The following is a 14,745-nucleotide window of genomic DNA, read 5'->3' as shown; positions in this document are numbered from 1 at the left end:
TGAATAACCATTTTGGCAGGTATTGGGAGGCCAAGAGAAGGCTGTCTTCATCCTCCAGGTGTCCAAGATGTCAGTTTATACTTTTTTTTAAGTTATATGACAGCTGGAAAGTAGTTTTAGCAATTCCAGTTGGCTCCCAAATGAAGGAAATGAATGAAAGAGGAAGATTTCAGCGAAAGTTCATCATGTACAGCAGGCTTCATGCCTTTCTTGACCACAGTGAGTAGATTTTATGTCCAGAACTGCATTTCATAAGCCTCCTACGTTGTCATGGAACATCTGCTCCCACTAGGATTATTGTTTCAGATCCATAAATAAGATATAACATTACAAGATATAACATTACATTTTTGTCATTTCTTGGGTCAGATCTTCAGCCATTGTAAACCAGTGAAGATCAGTTGACTTCACTGGAGCTATGCTGATTTGCACTAGCCAAGGATCTGGCCCTTCGTATTATGGTGTGGAGGGAAATAATGGGACTGGGCAGAGGTTGAGAGACATTCATCAGGGAATATGTGTGACACCACATGGTATAAGTAACCAGAGAGCATGATTAATCCCTCCTGCATATTTTAACATTTTTTTCTATGCTTATCGAAACCTTTTAGGTAATGCATTCCTCTCAGATATCATTTTATGTTGGAAAAGCTTTATAATTCATCCTGAAAAGGTGCATGGTGCTCCAACGAATCCATAGCTTCGATTACTCTGCGTGCAAATGGTTGGCCTGCATTTTGACCAATGTTTATGGTGTTTGGCAATTTTTCAGTAGCTACTTTACGCTGATATGATTAATTTCTTACATACTATGAGGCTTTGCATGTGTGGAGCAGAAATAATCTTACTGGGCAGAAGTGAAATAAAAGAGCTTGTGTGTTTCAGCTTTAAAAAAACATTTGAAACATACCATCCCAATTTTAAGAGTGCCAGTAATAACACAAGTTAGCCCTGGATGAAGACAACCACAAGAGACATGAAGTTGCTGATGAGACTCGGCAGTGTGAAAGTCGTTACTTTTCTTTTAGTGCCAACACACTATATCATAACTGGGCATTCCAAGAAGTTGGGAAGCAGGAGAGAACAGTGGAACTCACCAAATCCGACAGTATTGGTGGAAGCAGCACTAGTTGCTTGTGGCTTTTTGATAAACACTTTGCTCCTTGACTGCCGCATTCCTTGCCCAATTCTACTCTCCGTTGCACAAATGTAAATGTGGAACATTAATGTTATTTATTTATTTAGTTAGTATTCCCCATAATGCCTAGGAGCCTAAGTCATGGACCAGGACCCCATTATGTCTGATATTGTACACGCACAGAACAAAAAGACAATCACTGTCCCCAGGAGATTGTGAGGCCGTGATCCAGCAAAGCACTTCAGTACATACTTAATTTTAAGCATACAAGTAATCCCATTGATTTAAGTGGAACTACTCATGATCTTAAAACTAAGCACAAACTTAAGTGCTTTGCTTGATCAAGGCCATAATTAGGATTTTAGACCTGTAAAGCAAAATTTGGTCAGTTGTCTTCACATTTAGAACCACGCTGTCCTGTAAAGATGAATATTCCAGCTGGGATTTTTCAAAGAAGTTTATGGGAGTTAGACATCCCCTTGCACTGTAAATCCAAGCCACCATAGCTTTTACTTAACACAGTTACATACTTGCCTCCATGACTGAGTATTATTATTATTATTTTATTATTGCATCTAGAGGAACAAAGAAATGTGTGTAAGTTACATTTTCCACTGCCTTTTAATCAAATACAGCGGGTCTAATTCTGATGTCATTGACCCTAGTTTTATAAAAGGGTTAATAGATCCACTGACTTCAGTGGAGTTACTCCTGCTTTCATCACTGTGGGATCATTATAATAACCATTTTGCCTTCAATGGAATAAGCCCATGTTTACACAGAGAGAAGAATATGGCTGCCAAGATTTCTTTCTTTCTTTTATTTTTTTTCTTTTACTTTATTTTATTAATCCAATCTTTTACAATACTTATAATTAAAAAAAACCAAAGAGGCAGGTTACAAAGTAAGAATTTACATCATGGTAGTTTGACACTTCATACTCCAACAGACTGAATCTGGAGAGTTATCATCTGGATTGAAATTATCTTTTTTGATGTTTGAAGACTCACTTTTTGGATCTCAAGCATGCTGCCTTTTTTTCCTCTAGGGACTGAACAAAAAAAGAAAATTATTGCCATGAAGAAACAGAATCACCTGCTTTAGTCATCATCTGAGTTCAGTAGGAACTCCCGGGTTCCCTCTCAAACAGATGTCCCTGAAATCTGTAAGAATAGGGGGGTTCAAAGGATATAATAACAGAAGCTATGAGCACAAAGAAAAGGGAAATTTAGCAATGGAGTCTGCGGCTTTGTCCTCACTTAATTTTTTTGCCTCTTTAATTATGCTGGCACAGTTAAAATGGCAAAGCCCCCCTCATCTAGACCCAATTATACTGGTAAAAGTGTTTATGCCAGTATAAGTTACTCTGCTTCAGTGAAGTGAACCTACATTAGGGCTTTACTGGCATAAAACTGTTGGCAAAAAATCACAAACTTAACCAGCATAGGCCTTAGTAACAGGTCAAAATAAGTGACAATAACAGAAGTATGCTGGCATCAGAAAGCAATGTCATCCAATATTGCATGAAATGCTTTAAACTGGTTTAATTATAAGTTGGAAGTGCATGTAAAAATAAACCAAAAGTCACAAAGTTTGAATGAAACTGCCTTCCACAGTACCATGAGGAGCAGAGAGGACAGTATTAAAATGTCTGAGTCTGTCCAGTTTCTGATTTTGTTTTTGCCTCACTTAGACTTTGTAGCAAAATGGAGCAAAGGAATCAGCAAGTGATGAAATCTCCTTGGAAATGTGAAAGCAGCTCTTTCTTTTTCTATATTTACTTATAGATCAACACACCCCTGAATAACTATAAACAGCTGGGAGTAAAAAATAAAGGAACCTCAGAAAAGTTTTATGTCCTCCAACCTGTAAATGTCAGATAGCAATAGGAGACAGTTTATTTTCCCTGTAGAAATATATAATTTTTTCCCCATAAAAATATTTTTCTGGAAAAAAAAAAGTTCACTGGTTGCCGGCAATTTTTATGGAGTACATATAAAAATTACATTTATCAGATATATTTGCTGCAGGTACTGGTGAATGCCTTTAATAAGTTGAACTGACACAATGTTTTCATTCCCAGTCAAAGGAAAATATTGTATATGTTAAAAGGTGCTGGATTTTTATTATTTTTATTTTCTGTAGGGGGTGGATAAAGCAAAGATCTATTTTAGGCCGTGATGGGCCCCATCCTCAAAGCTGGTATCTGGATCCACACATTTCCAAAGTTTAGCAGGGTGGTTCTGGGCTAAATCCTGCAAATGGCGCTATTTGGGTAACTCCAGAGGGGCTCTGAGTGGGCACCTGGGGTATCCAGGATTTTGGTTTAGGCCAATTTCTAGTTTTAATCAGTGGTGATGAGTGTGTGCATGGCTGGGGGTAGAGGGTACACAGTTTTTTTCTGAAGATGGGATTTCTTACTACGATGCCTTCCCTCCTCAATTTGGAGCTGAAATGTGCCACTGGTATCTACTGAATGTCCTGGGGAAATTAATGCACTGGCTTCTTTCCACCTCATAGTTCTCTTTCTACAGCTAACAAACAATAGGCTAAGTAGGACGTTGTATGTACTCTGGGAAAAAGAGTGAAGTATTGATAAGATGAGATTAATTTTTACAAAAAAATGTTTATATCAAGTGCATATGCTTTGCCTCTTGGCCATTATGGAAATGTCAGGGGTTTAATTGGCAGCTGTGAATAGCAGCACCTGCAAACAGCTCAGGGCTTGTTTCTGTGGTCTGGCAACATTCTTACTTTATGCTTTAAATAAAGGCTTACTCACTGAGACAGAAATAACTGACAATGGATGATTGATGATTGCCCATCACGCAATGGCTGACATCTACCATTCACTGAGTCCACTGACAATCTCACTTTCAGATTTCATTAACAGGGGCATAACATCTAGGAACAAGACTGATATGGATGGCAACTCAGTAACTGAGTTCAGGTGATGCTGAGTGTATGTTAAATGTGGAAAATAGATTACTATGTGGCACAATCTGTCTCATATGGTACATTTTAGAGACCCTCTTTGTTTACATCAGGTTACTTTTATAGCTCAATTTATCCTGTACATTCTGAAACCAGATATTAATTTTACAGTAGCATTTACAATGCTATTTGTGATGTGTATTTATAAAACCCTTATGTCCATAAAATATTAAGACAAGATTCAGTGGTATCCTGAATCATAATGTTCAGATCTGGGATTAAGGTTTGGGCACCATTTTTGTGTGCATATGGACTTCAGCATTGGAGCAGCAAAGTCTGCTTCTTACGGCCAGATTCTGATACACTTACATGAGTGGTACTTACTTCATTGAGAAGTCGGAATGAAATCAGTAGGGCTGCTTGTGAAGTAAGATACTATTCAATATGAATAAGGTACCAGCATCTGGCCCTAAAGGAAGATAGAAACAATGTAGCAAAGTAATAAATGAGCACGACTCTCCACTAAAGTGATTCAGGGCATTTTTCTTGACCACTCTACACAAGTGATCTGTGTAGCTCATCTGAAAACTAGCACTGCAGCAGGTTCTCCTATTTTTTTAGTGCTAAAAGATTTCTCAATAAACACCTGCTTCTGTTTTTCACGTTCAGACTGTGATACTTTATTACGCTCTCTGAATGGCCTGCTTTTGGACAGATGTTGGAGCAAAGTTTTACACGTGTGGAAGAAGAGAGACAGTTAATCTCAGGGGTAGCTGGCATAAGTCTGATCTGATTTGGCAGTGCCTGGACTGTGCCATTTTGTATTCTGCCATAAGAATTCACCATTCTGTGAACAGATATAGGGCCAGATTGAATAAAGTCATTTAGCTTAGCTTCCTTGAAGTCAATGTACTTATGCCAATTTACATTAGCAACTGAGTATCTGGCCTGTTTTTATTTTGTTTTTGTTTTTTTAAAGTCTGCATAAACTGTATTCTGCACATTCTCTCTTGTCAAAAGACAGGTACATGTAGTGGAAATTGGCATTGGTGCAGTTCCTTAGCAGGTGCAGGAGATAACTGATTTCCAAACAGACACTCATAAGTGTTGCAAAAACAGCTCTGTCCTATCTCAGACACTCTGGCCCAAATTCATCACTTGTGTACTCCAACGGACTTAATGCATTTAACCCACTACATATAACTTTCCATATCTGTTCAATATCCCATGAGATTTTCATTGTAAGAATCCAGTGGGTCTCTGTTTTGTTAAGAAAAAAAAACTGATTTAAGGTGGATCATAGAATAGTTTGTTTGCATTCCACAGAAACATTTTCAGCTTATAATTTTCAGGCTATAATACGACAAAGCACATGATTAATGTTAAGCATTGCATTTGAGATGACAGCAGGCTATATTCAAGATGATATATCAGACAGTGAGAAATGTAAATTGAACCAGAGGGCTTGGGAGAATGTAAAGTTCTGTTTTGGCTCTGCTGTATTTAAGCATGTGTTTAAGTCCATCTCAATTCAGCCAAATACTTAAGCATGTGTTTTAAACTTAGCACATACTCAAGTGCTTTGTTGAATCAGGGCCTAAAAAAAAATTTAGGTTGCACTTCCACATTCTGGAAATGACAAAGTAAAGGCTGTTTGGACAACTTTAACTGTGCCTCTTGTGAGTATATTATATGATCTTTTTTCTGCATGACCCTGGCTCATTCACTTTTGCAGGCTGGAGAAGAAAACCAGAGAAGAAAACCTGGCTGTGTAGTGACTAGGGTCGAACACATTTCTGCACATTTACAGCAGTTGTTATAGCGTGCGTCAGAATGAGGATGGTGTTCAATGGGATGGAGTGATGGAAGCGGGCTGCTGGAAGAAGAAGAAGAAGAATTATCTTATTGTTGAGGCACTGGGACTGATGTCCAGGCATCCTACCACTCAATGGGACTTAGGTGCGTAAGTCATTTAGAAGCTTTTGAAAATCTGGCCCTTGGTGCCTCAGTTTCACATCTGTGAAATTGGGCCAATAATTCTTCCCAAGGAAGGATAAATGCATTAATGTTTGTTGAGTACGGCGATACTACATTGATGAGCACCATGGAAAAGTCTATAAAGAAAGAATGAATTCCTTATTTACTACAGGTTTGGATGATGGGCAATAAATAAGGCATAAGGCCACACACTGAATGAAAAGCATGAAGAGAATGTTGAACTAGCTGCTTTGTTCACTGAGCACCTTCTATCTGATGCATTCATTCTACTAAATGTGCCAAGGATCTAATTCAACAGATGCTTAAGCATGTGATTAAGTGTTTAAGTTCATCCCCACTAGGCAGGGGCTCTTTGTAAAAAAAAAAAAAAAAGTATGTGATCACATAATAAAAGACTGCATTGTAAGACATACATGCAAGGGAGCAGTGTTAAGATTATATAGACAACCTTAACTTTGAAGTATTTTGTGTGCTTCATTTTGTAACCTGAATATTCTTTTCACATGGTGGGGGGATTGGCATGTATTTTACACAATGCATTTTAACATTACATAACAGAATATAAATACCTTATTTTCAGAGAAGAGCATGCACAGTTTCCATTGAAATCATTGGGAGCTTTAGATGCTCAGCACCTTTGAAATTCCAGCCAATAGTTCGTTCTTCATGCTTTCATTTTAATTGTTTCAGACATTTATCAACTCTGACTGAAAACAGCATCAAATGTACATAAAATAAATGGCAGAGTAAATCATTGCAGAAATATAGGAATAGCATTATCATCTGGGATATAGTGCCTCCTTTTGCACCCAGAGCTGATGTTGGGTCCAATTGGCAATTACATTTGTTTTTAATTACTGTGTTTTTTTTTCAAAAAAAAAAAAAGAGTACTTGTGGCACCTTAGAGACTAACCAATTTATTTGAGCATAAGCTTTCGTGAGCTACAGCTCACTTCATCGGATGCATACTGTGGAAAGTGTAGAAGATCTTTTTATACACACAAAGCATGAAAAAACACCTCCCCCCACCCCACTCTCCTGCTGGTAATAGCTTATCTAAAGTGATCATACACATTGTAAGGAGAGTGATCACTTTAGATAAGCTATTACCAGCAGGAGAGTGGGGTGGGGGGAGGTATTTTTTCATGCTTTGTGTGTATAAAAAGATCTTCTACACTTTCCACAGTATGCATCCGATGAAGTGAGCTGTAGCTCACAAAAGCTTATGCTCAAATAAATTGGTTAGTCTCTAAGGTGCCACAAGTACTCCTTTTCTTTTTGCGAATACAGACTAACACGGCTGTTACTCTGAAACCTGTGTTTTTTTTAAAAATGATGCATCAAAAATATAACATAAAACACAATGTAATCCCAGGTAAATCCTCAGACATAAAAATGTGCTGGATCTGATCCTGGTTATTATATGGATAGTAACATTTGATCTGTATTTATTGCACTTGGACAGACGTGCACAGAAGAGTAAGTGTACTCAGTTGGGCACTTAGCAGATCTTTACTTATAATTGATAAAGATTATGTTCCCATGAACGATGGCTTATAATCACTCTCCTTGTAGCCTTATAATCACTCTCCTTGTGCCACTCTACCAGAATAATCTCCTTTCCTTTCTCTTGTCAGTATGGCTGAATTCTCATAATAGTTAACACTCTTCTCTCCATTGTCGTTTGCTTGGTATCGAATTGTGATTTGGAAATGAGGGAAGAAACACCATGTTCTTTTCTTAGACATCAGAAGATAGCAAGGATATTTCAGCACTTTTCTAGAAATGTTCTACCATCAGTTATTCAGGGAACACTTTCTTCACTGGGGGTTGCATTCACTTTACTGAGATCAGGACTGAGCCCATAGAGTTTAACACACTGGATAAGTCCACTGGTCCATAGAACTAAATATTGATGCATCCGATGAAGTGAGCTGTAGCTCACGAAAGCTTATGCTCAAATAAATTGGTTAGTCTCTAAGGTGCCACAAGTACTCCTTTTCTTTTTGAGAACTAAATATTGTGATACTTTTCAGAGGTATTTGAAAGAACCTTATAATGCTAATCTAGCTAAACCAATGGTTCTTAATATCTCATCTGTGTACCACAGAGCAATTACTGGTGGTCTGGAGATAGCAGCTGGTCACATTGTGCTGGCTTTGTGATCATCTCCTAAACTACGCAACAGACAGCTAAAAACACATCAACACTTTCCTTATGTTACTTTTCCAGATAATTGCTGTATTGTCACAGCCCACAAATGGGAGTGAAGTGATCTGTGTAATTGTGAACAAAAGAGAAGATGTCCATTAATTGTGGACCCCTCTATTAAATTGTGGTCTACACAATGAAAAAGTTTGAAAGCCTCTGATTTAGCCAGTTGTGCAATATAATACAATGGGGAGTTGCAGTGAGGTGTGGGGGTGGGGAGGAATGTCTTCCTGACTCCTGCAGTTGATCAGTTGAGACTCTGAATCATGCGATTTGATTAAACCTACTCTTGCTTGGATAACTCTGGTACAAATGCTATTATTAGCCATATCATTTATTGTAGGCAGATAAAGTCTTCTGTTCTTCCTTACTGAAGGTAAACATCAGAGTAACAAAGTGCATCTCTAAGAACAAAGAACTAGATAGACACTTGTTGAAAAGACACAAGAAACTTAAAAGCTCCATTTGGATCTTTCCCAGATCTGCCTCAGATGAGCTATTGAAAAACCTGTTATTTGATTTCCATTAAATGCTCATATTCCCCGCTTATAGAAAAAAAAATTTTTTGTAAATTTTTCCCCATTTTCAGGGAACACAAGACGTGCTATAGACCCCAGATCGTACCAGTGTCTTGTGTCTGATGATGGCTAGTACTTCAGAGGAATTGGAAAAAAATTCCACTGTAGAAAATGTTGGAATATCCTGCTGAGAGGTTAATTTCTTCTTAACCCCTGTCATTTAGTGTTTGGTTTATGTCCAATAGCATGAGAGTTTATACTGCATCTTAAAACAAAACAAAACAAACAAACAAACCATTATCCTCTCTGGTGTAACCGTGGGTACTGGACATGTTGTTTTGGGACTCCATGAACATAGAGCTTCTCCCTCGGTCCTCTTATATTTTTGAGGAAGGATAAAGAAAGTATTTTTCTCCATTGTCCTCTGTGATATGTAATTTTACATGGCCTTTATTTTCAAAACACCATAAAAACATTAACTAATCATTCCTCACAAACCCCTCTGAGGCAGAGAGGTAAGTACTACTGTAGCATTCTATAGATGGGGGAACTGAAAACCTATTTATACTGAGGCCACTTGACACCCACTCTAGCATGTAAAAGAGGCCTTGAAATGGGTGTGAATATAGTTGATGCCCACTTTAAGTTCCCTTTTCATGGTCAGAATGGTGTAAAGTGGTTTTAGTGTAAATGAGAATTAAGCCCTGAGGCAGAGAAGATAAGTGACTTACTCAAGGCCAAATAGCAAATTAGCAGCAGCTATGGGAAAGAACACAGCACCATGCAATTGGTGTAAATTGCCTTAGATAGCTCCATTGATTTTAATGAGGCTACACTGACTTACACTAGCTGAGGATCTAGCCCCAAGTTTGTAGGCTTTCTTGAGCCGGATTTCCATTGCCTTGCTCAGTGTGTAGTCACTTATACCTCTACAGAAGGGGTACAAAGTGCTACCAACTTAGAATTCTTCTTACACTAGTAGTAGCATTTTACACACACTTTACATTGATTGTACAATGGGCAAGGCCATGGAGAATCAGGCCCCACTAGCTCCCACTTCCTGTCACGGTGCTTTTGTGGTTTTATATAGTTCCACATTGTGTAGACCACCAATCCAGACAGCAACTCACTGTACAAACACTGAAAGTCAACGTGCACTCAAAATGAGATCTGCATGTGAACAAATCTTGTGTTTCAGCAGCTCCATTGGTTCCCACGCTTGGAAAAGTTTGAAATTACCGCTGACTTGGAGGCACAATTCATGACTTTTTAAAGCTCTTTAGCATGACTCTAATGAGTGCATTCATGCTCATAGTGAAGTACGAGCCTACCAAGTGAATTGCAGATAGCCTGTGAGCTTTGGAATTGCTTGTTTACCAGAGTTTAAACATCAACCGACAGTTCATTCTAATAATTTGTAATTGGTTGCAAGCAAAATAGTTTGGTTTTTTTTAATTAGGTGGGGGGCTGGACTAATGACTTTCATGACCACAGAATAAACATAAAATATATTTTGATCACCTCTCCAAAGCGAGGTATTGAGAAAGCCTTTATTATTCATAGCTACAGCAGGAACGCTGCACCCATAGTGCTTCTGCTTTAGTTAAGGGTTTTCACAGCATTGCCATTAGAAACGATTATTTTTTCCAGGGGTTCATAACTCAACTTTAACAGGTTGCTCTAGGCTGACACATGGTTTCAGATTGGGAGCACGCATTTCTTTTATAAGTGGCTTTTTCTTTTCTTTTTAAAAGCTAGGGTTTTCTTTGTTTTTAATGTATGTAAACTAGTTTGGGATACTTTTGCACTTTGGTACAGTAACTCAAACCCAGCTTTGATCTGAACACTGAAATTTGGCAAGGGATCAGGCGATATGGCCCTCTAATTGCTTTTGAGTGTCTTTTGCAAAAAATAAAAACGCCATTTAAAATGGCTGAGATATTTCAATTTGAAAAGTGGCTACTGAACAGGACATGGATTTTTTATGTATGTACGTAGCGCACGTGCACAGCATAATGTGAGCCCTAAAATCTATAGCTCCAGCTTCAGTGGGCCAAAATCCACGCTCATATGATTGCACTGAAGTCAGCAGAGTCCTAGGAGGAGGGCCAATGGTTTTTGAAAGACAACATTCATAGCTAAATGATACTTATTTTAAAAAATTGACTATGAGTCTGCTCTCAGTGATGTCATTGACAACATTATCTGGACTTCAATTGTAGTAGAATTGGGCTCTACATGTCTATACACCAGCTGTTAACAGAAGAGGAAGAATTTGTTTGGTTTGAGTAATAACAACGAGAAAGAAAAGAAGCTAAGTCCCCATTATAAAGCTCAAGACATGAGTTTCCTCTCATTAGGGGCTGCAGCATCTCAGAACAAATGACTGCACAACTCCCGCCACATAGAGTTCCTAGAAATCCAAAGGCACAATTCATACTGACACAGAAAACAAAAGGCATCTCAGTTTCATAGCTACATAAACCACATATTTGTATTTTAGGGGGTTAATTTATAACCCATCCATAACCATTATACAAGCAGTGCAAACTGTTTTTGCAGTAGCAAGTGCAATGCAGCTGAGACATCAGAGTTTCATTAGCAAAAAAAATTATGCAGCAGGCAGGCAGAGCTGTAGGAAAGAGATTGTTATTGAACATGCTGAGACTCTAGAGTTTGCATGTTAGCAGGCTGGCTCCCACTTGTATGGCTGAATTGCTGGTGTCGCACCAAACTGGGTCCCTCTGAAACATGACCCCATTTCTCCAGTTTCACTCCTCATACTACAATCAAAATCATCCAAATGGGATCCTATAGGTAACTGCCCACTGCAATTCTTTGTCATGATGTTCTGCTTTAGAATTCCTTCTTCACCCATACAATGGATAATCAACAGTCATGTGGCCAAAAGAGCTATCAGACTACAATACCTTTAATCATCAGTCTTTCCTGGGTTGCCGGAGAACACACATGTAGTTGTCAACCTCTATGAACCCAAAGACACTGTGTGTTAGATACAGATCATTCCAGCACGACTGCTTTGGAAAATGAGACTTACCCCCTTCCATATGGCAAAATGAAGTTGTGCTATTGAACCAGCCAGTTGACCCAAGTATGGAGTTAGGCTCCAAAAATCATGAGACTGGCTTATCCAGCATGAGATTTTTTTAAAAAAGAACACATTTTGGTTTCTTTTTCTTTTTCTTTTTCTTTTTTTTGCCATCTGGTTTTTGAACTTTTCAAGCACACTGAGGCCATATTTTCATGTTTTTTCTCTGCAACCATGAGGGTCAGAAAACTGCTTTTTTAAAATGAGAGCTGAGAGTCTCACATATTCACATGACTCCAGGACCTGGGGCTTTAAGAAAAACAACCATTATCCCAAGTATCTTGATAAAATCACAAGAGCTGACAACACTGCAAGGAGTAAATATTGACTTGCTTCATTAAGGTTACATTTTAATTCATGTTCTGAAACAATCACCACCACTTTTCTCCAAATTGTAGTAACAGTTCAGGGCAGCTCATTCACTGGGGAAAAAGTTTAAGCAAATAGGTGTCACCTTGCCCCTCTCTTTCTGTTGTTAATATACTTTAATGGTGTACCTCTTCAATTCATCCTCCTTGACTGAACGGATCCACCACAGTCCTAGGTGGTTTTTAAAGTGGGGCACTAAGTTACAGTGTGCCGTTCGGGGTCTTTTCCTGACAGGTAATCCTCAACTTCATTTATCTAGATGGAATTAATTTGGCTGAACTATGTTGACCTGGGTTAAGGATTTTCAAATGTAAATGTTATAAATGCAACATTCCTTGGCAACAAAGTAGTTCTATGTAAAGATTTCCAAAATCTCTCTCTCAAGCGTGCCTTATAAGGAGTGTGTTCTTTCCAGTGGGATTCCTACTGTCATTAATCTACTGCTTCTTTCAACAATAAAAAGAAATATGGAATGAGATTACCAGAATGGATGGTCTGGTGCAGACTAGAGGACACTTCTTTTTTTAATAGGGGGTTTAAATTTGACATCAGTTAAATGTCTCTTGCCCTGATGTTTCACCTCTGTTATGTGGATTCTGGACCTTGCTTCCTTCTTGAATGTCAATGTACTTTATAGATTTAAGGCATCTCTCAAGTTATTCATGAGAGCTGAAATTTCATACACGACCTCAGGGCTTCCTTGCTTGACCCAGGCTTTGGGGGCCCTGCAGTGGAAATTCCACCCAGATGGGAAGTGCAGCTATGCAAGCCAACCATAGCCCACAACATTCTGCAGTGGACAAAGCAGACAAGGCCAGCAGGTAAGGGTGGGGACACTTGGAAAATACACTGAGTTGGGGCATCTCCTGTACAGCTTCCTTCAGAGCCCCAGCAAAAATTAAAGCCTCTGGCAGGACTCAATTTGCTCCTGCTGGTTCCAGTACAGCCTCCAGCTCTCCTAGTAATGCCTCCTCTGGAGCCAGCAGAGGTATATCGAGCTCACCATTCTCTGAGCATGTGTTAAAGCAATCTTCCCCATTCTAAACTCTCCCTTCCCCAGATCAGATGGACTGTGTGCTCACTTGTGCTGCCATGAAAGAGAATGAACTCCAGTGAAGACAGCTGAGTTGCACTGGTGAAAAACCTATTGTGAGAGGAGAACAAGCCCAGCTGATTGGGAGACAATGGCCTCTTTCCCAAGAAATGGCTGGGTTTTTCATCCATAGCTCACGTCTAATTAAAGGGCTAATAATAACAATAATAATGTAAATCCAATTGCAAATGTAGTAAGCCTAGTCCAGCAGCCTTAATTCAGGACTTGCTTCTGTGAAATACTAAGCTTCCTCTAAGCTTTACATTGAAGTTGATGGGAATTGCATGTATTCAACACCTTACATGATCCAGGCCTTAATTTTTAGGCAAAACTCCCATTTTTTTTTTTTTTTTTAGGCAAAACTCCCCAGGTAAGGATTTGAGGATTGGATCCCATGTTTCTATGCCTTCAAGACAATCACAGATGAAGTATGTTACCTACAGGCTCTGATGTGCATATGTCTAAACAAATTACTCTGGTAATAGTAGGAAATTAAAAAGCATTTTAAAAATAATAATCCCTAGTACGGGTAACAAGTGCATATCCTCTAACAAGCTCATGTGTTAATTTTCTCCTGCTAAGTAGCTGCCTAATATTGTTGATCAAAACTGTGTTTAAAATAACGTTAGCTAACTACTGAATCTCTGTGACAGAGGTGAAGGGAAGCAACGGAGTTGAGATGGATTCTGCTCTTGTTATCCTTTGGATTTGTTATGTGCATGGTGATAATACCGTGTGATACTTGTTCAATGAGCACATGCAGCAGGATTCTCTTATTATCTGATCTCTTATTATCTTGCACTACCTGATCACTAGATATCACTACATATTTGTATTGTGTCGGCTCCTAGAGCCTGCAGAGTTTCATTGTGCTAGGGACTGTACAAAGAGAGTAAAAGACTGTCCTGAAGAGCTGATAATCTGAATAGACAAATAGACAAAGGGTGGGGGAAAGGGGCATAATGGAGGATATAACACTATATCTATTGGCCAAAATCTGCATTCTTTTGAAAGGCTAGATCATCTCCTCCCATTATTATTTATTATTTATTAATTCTTTTAATGGCGTCAACCAAGATCAGGGCCCCATTGTGCTAGGTGCTGTGTATACATATAATCATAGATATGCCCTGCCCCAGAGACTTTGCAATCTGAATAGACAAGACAGGCAAAGGGTGGGAGGAGAAGCAGAAATACATGATGTGAAGTGACTTGCCCAAGGTCACACAGCAGGCCAGTGGCAGAACTGGGAAGAGAACCAGACTCATGGGTGAGTGCTCTAGCCATTAGACCACAGTGCCTTTAATTATTACTGCTTTGCACTAGTACACACAATGTGCTGAGCACGTTTCTACCGTACAGGAAGGCATCATCT

General features: G+C 38.9%; 1 protein-coding gene across 1 annotated transcript in view; it reads left to right on the top strand.

Moving 5' to 3' along the window:
* Nucleotides 1-6,718, top strand: part of ETAA1 (ETAA1 activator of ATR kinase) — a 50,828-nt gene extending 44,110 nt beyond the window's left edge. Inside the window, exon 6 of the mRNA XM_074949550.1 lies at nt 5,808-6,718. Within this exon, the coding sequence (XP_074805651.1) occupies nt 5,808-5,854 (47 nt within the window). The 3' untranslated portion in view covers nt 5,855-6,718. The remainder of the gene's footprint in view (nt 1-5,807) is intronic.
* Nucleotides 6,719-14,745: the final 8,027 nt, after the last annotated feature.

The sequence above is a fragment of the Natator depressus genome, chromosome 3 (genome assembly GCF_965152275.1).
Source record: "Natator depressus isolate rNatDep1 chromosome 3, rNatDep2.hap1, whole genome shotgun sequence".
Taxonomy (NCBI): Eukaryota; Metazoa; Chordata; order Testudines; family Cheloniidae; genus Natator; species Natator depressus.
Note: the sequence above shows the minus strand (reverse complement) of the source record. Positions and strands in the feature narration are given on the sequence as shown.